The sequence below is a fragment of the Penaeus vannamei genome, chromosome 22, assembly GCF_042767895.1.
Source record: "Penaeus vannamei isolate JL-2024 chromosome 22, ASM4276789v1, whole genome shotgun sequence".
In the NCBI taxonomy this organism is placed as follows: Eukaryota; Metazoa; Arthropoda; class Malacostraca; order Decapoda; family Penaeidae; genus Penaeus; species Penaeus vannamei.
Window position 1 is genome coordinate 36,100,587 of NC_091570.1, and position 2,500 is coordinate 36,103,086.

The 2,500-nt window shown below is 43.9% G+C and overlaps 1 protein-coding gene across 1 annotated transcript in view; it reads right to left on the reverse strand.

Moving 5' to 3' along the window:
* The window catches only part of LOC138865793 (probable G-protein coupled receptor CG31760), a 386,712-nt gene that overhangs the window by 68,659 nt on the left and 315,553 nt on the right, over positions 1 to 2,500 (reverse strand). The window contains exon 12 of the mRNA XM_070137117.1: positions 18 to 150. Within this exon, the coding sequence (XP_069993218.1) occupies positions 18 to 150 (133 nt within the window). The remainder of the gene's footprint in view (positions 1 to 17; positions 151 to 2,500) is intronic.

Consider the following 2,500-nt stretch of genomic DNA (forward strand, 5'->3'; position numbering starts at 1 on the left):
ACATGACGCGAACTTACCTAAAAGGCCAGTTGTAATAGGCCATGCACGGTTCGTCACTCTTGCAGTTCTTGCAGTCAGGCGGGCATTTATGACACACGTACAGCATCTGGTACGTTGGGTTCTGGGACTGCGTCTTGCTCGCCCAGGCCACTGCGGGGAGAGAAGAGATAATAATGTTGATTATCATTGTTAATATTATCATTTAGGGTTATGGGGGTTTGTAGGGACCTGGTGTGATGACGCTGTAATCAGATTATCTAAAAATAATTTTGGAAGTAATGATTAATAACGTATATAGAGTTCCTCATCTCCATCTTTCGGATGAAACCGCTTCGTTTCCCGGAAAGTTCATCCCTCTTTTCTCTCTCTCTCTCTCTCAAGACATTAGCTTACGGCTCCATTACAAGTCCATCCCTCTCTCTCTCTCTCTCTATCAAGACATTAGCTTACGACTCCATTACAAGTTCATCTCTCTCTCTCTCTCTCTCTCTCTCTCTCTCTCTCTCTCTCTCTCTCTCTCTCTCTCTCTTTCTCTCTCTCTCTCTCTCTCTCTCTCTCTCTCTCTCTCTCTCTCTCTCTCTCTCTCTCTCTCTCTCGCTTACGCCTCCATCACAAGACGTGTTCTGACGAAGGGATCCCGGTTTTGACGGCAGATATCTCATTAAGCATTAAGATGTACCAGGATCCCGAGATTTGTTGCCGACTCGCTCTGCTTGACATCTCTTCCTTCCGTGTCAGTTTACAGTAATTGGATTTGCCTTTTCAAAGAGGACTGGCAGCGCTGGGGGGGGGGGAGGGGGGGATGGAATGCTTATTGCGGGACAGGCGGCCGAGAATCATCCATCCCCAAGGGCAGATAGAGAGAGGGAGAGGGAGGGATAGAAGCATGCATAGACAAAGGAAGAGAGTATATTATGTACAGACACACATACAAAGCTTAGTGTGTGTGTGTTTGTGTTTGTGTGTGTGTGTGTGTGTGTGTGTGTGTGTGTGTGTGTGTGTGTGTGTGTGTGTGTGTGTGTGTGCGTGAGAGAGAGAGAGAGAAAGAGAGAGAGAGAGAGAGAGAGAGAGAGGGAGAGAGAGAGAGAGAGAGAGAGAGAGAGAGAGAGAGAGAGAGAGAGACGAGAGAGAGACAGAGATAGACAAAGACAGACAGAGAGAGACAGAGACAGAAACAGAGAAAGAGGAATATATGGATTGATGAACTGGTGGATATATAGATAGAGAAAAAGAGAAGACACAGAGAAGTAGATAGGATATACAGTCGGATAGATAAACAAAGAGAGAGAGAGAGAGAGAGAGAGAGAGAGAGAGAGAGAGAGAGAGAGAGAGTGAGAGAGAGAGAGAGAGAGAGAGAGAGAGAGAGAGAGAGAGAGAGAGAGAGAGAGAGAGAGAGAGAGAGAGAGAGAGAGAGAGAGAGAGAGAGAGAAAGAGAAAGAAAGATAGATAGATAGATAGATAGAGAGAGAGAGAGAGAAATACCACTACAACGCGAACCATACCATTTCGACATTATCGAATAAAATCACCGATTTCTCCCGGGCGACAGTGTGGCTCCGAAAATATCTGAGACAAACGTTAACAGCTTGTGGGCGCGTTTCATCCGGACTTTAACCGGCTCCCCTGATTTCCTCGAGGGGACTTCAATCCTCACACCACCTGGGGCACTGGGCCATCTGAGGCAGCTCTTACCCTGTGCCATCTGGGGGTCTTTATGATCCGAACCATCTGCGGAGGTCGTGCAGAATGCCAGCTGGTGGGATATAATCATGAACCGTTTTTTTTTTAAAGTGCTTTTACGAAACCGCCAGGGAAGTTGTGTCACACCAACTGGGACTTTATTGTTCATTCCATCTGGAAAGTGATGTCATACCATCTGAAGAACTTTTCCAATATAGTGGGAAAGTGTGTCATACCATCTGAAGAAATTTTCCAATATAGTGGGAAAGTGATGTCACACCATCTGAAGAAATTTTCCAATATAGTGGGAAAGTGAGTCATACCATCTGAAGAATTTTTTTCCAATATAGTAGGAAAGTGATGTCATACCATCTGAAGAAATTTTCCAATATAGTGGGAAAGTGATGTCATACCATCTGAAGGAATTTTCCAATATAGTGGGAAAGTGTGCCATACCATCTGAAGAAATTTTCCAATATAGTGGGAAAGTGATGTCATACCATCTGAAGAAATTTTCCAATATAGTAGGAAAGTGATGTCATACCACCTGAAGAAAATTTTTCCAATATAGTGGGAAAGTGATGTCACACCATCTGAAGAAATTTTCCAATATAGTGGGAAAGTGTGTCATACCATCTGAAGAAATTTTCCAATATTGTGGGGGAAGGTGATGTCATACCATCTGAAGAAATTTTCCAATATAGTGGGAAAGTGATGTCATACCATCTGAAGGAATTTTCCAATATAGTGGGAAAGTGAGTCATACCATCTGGAGAAATTTTCCAATATAGTGGGAAAGTGATGTCATACCACCTGAAGA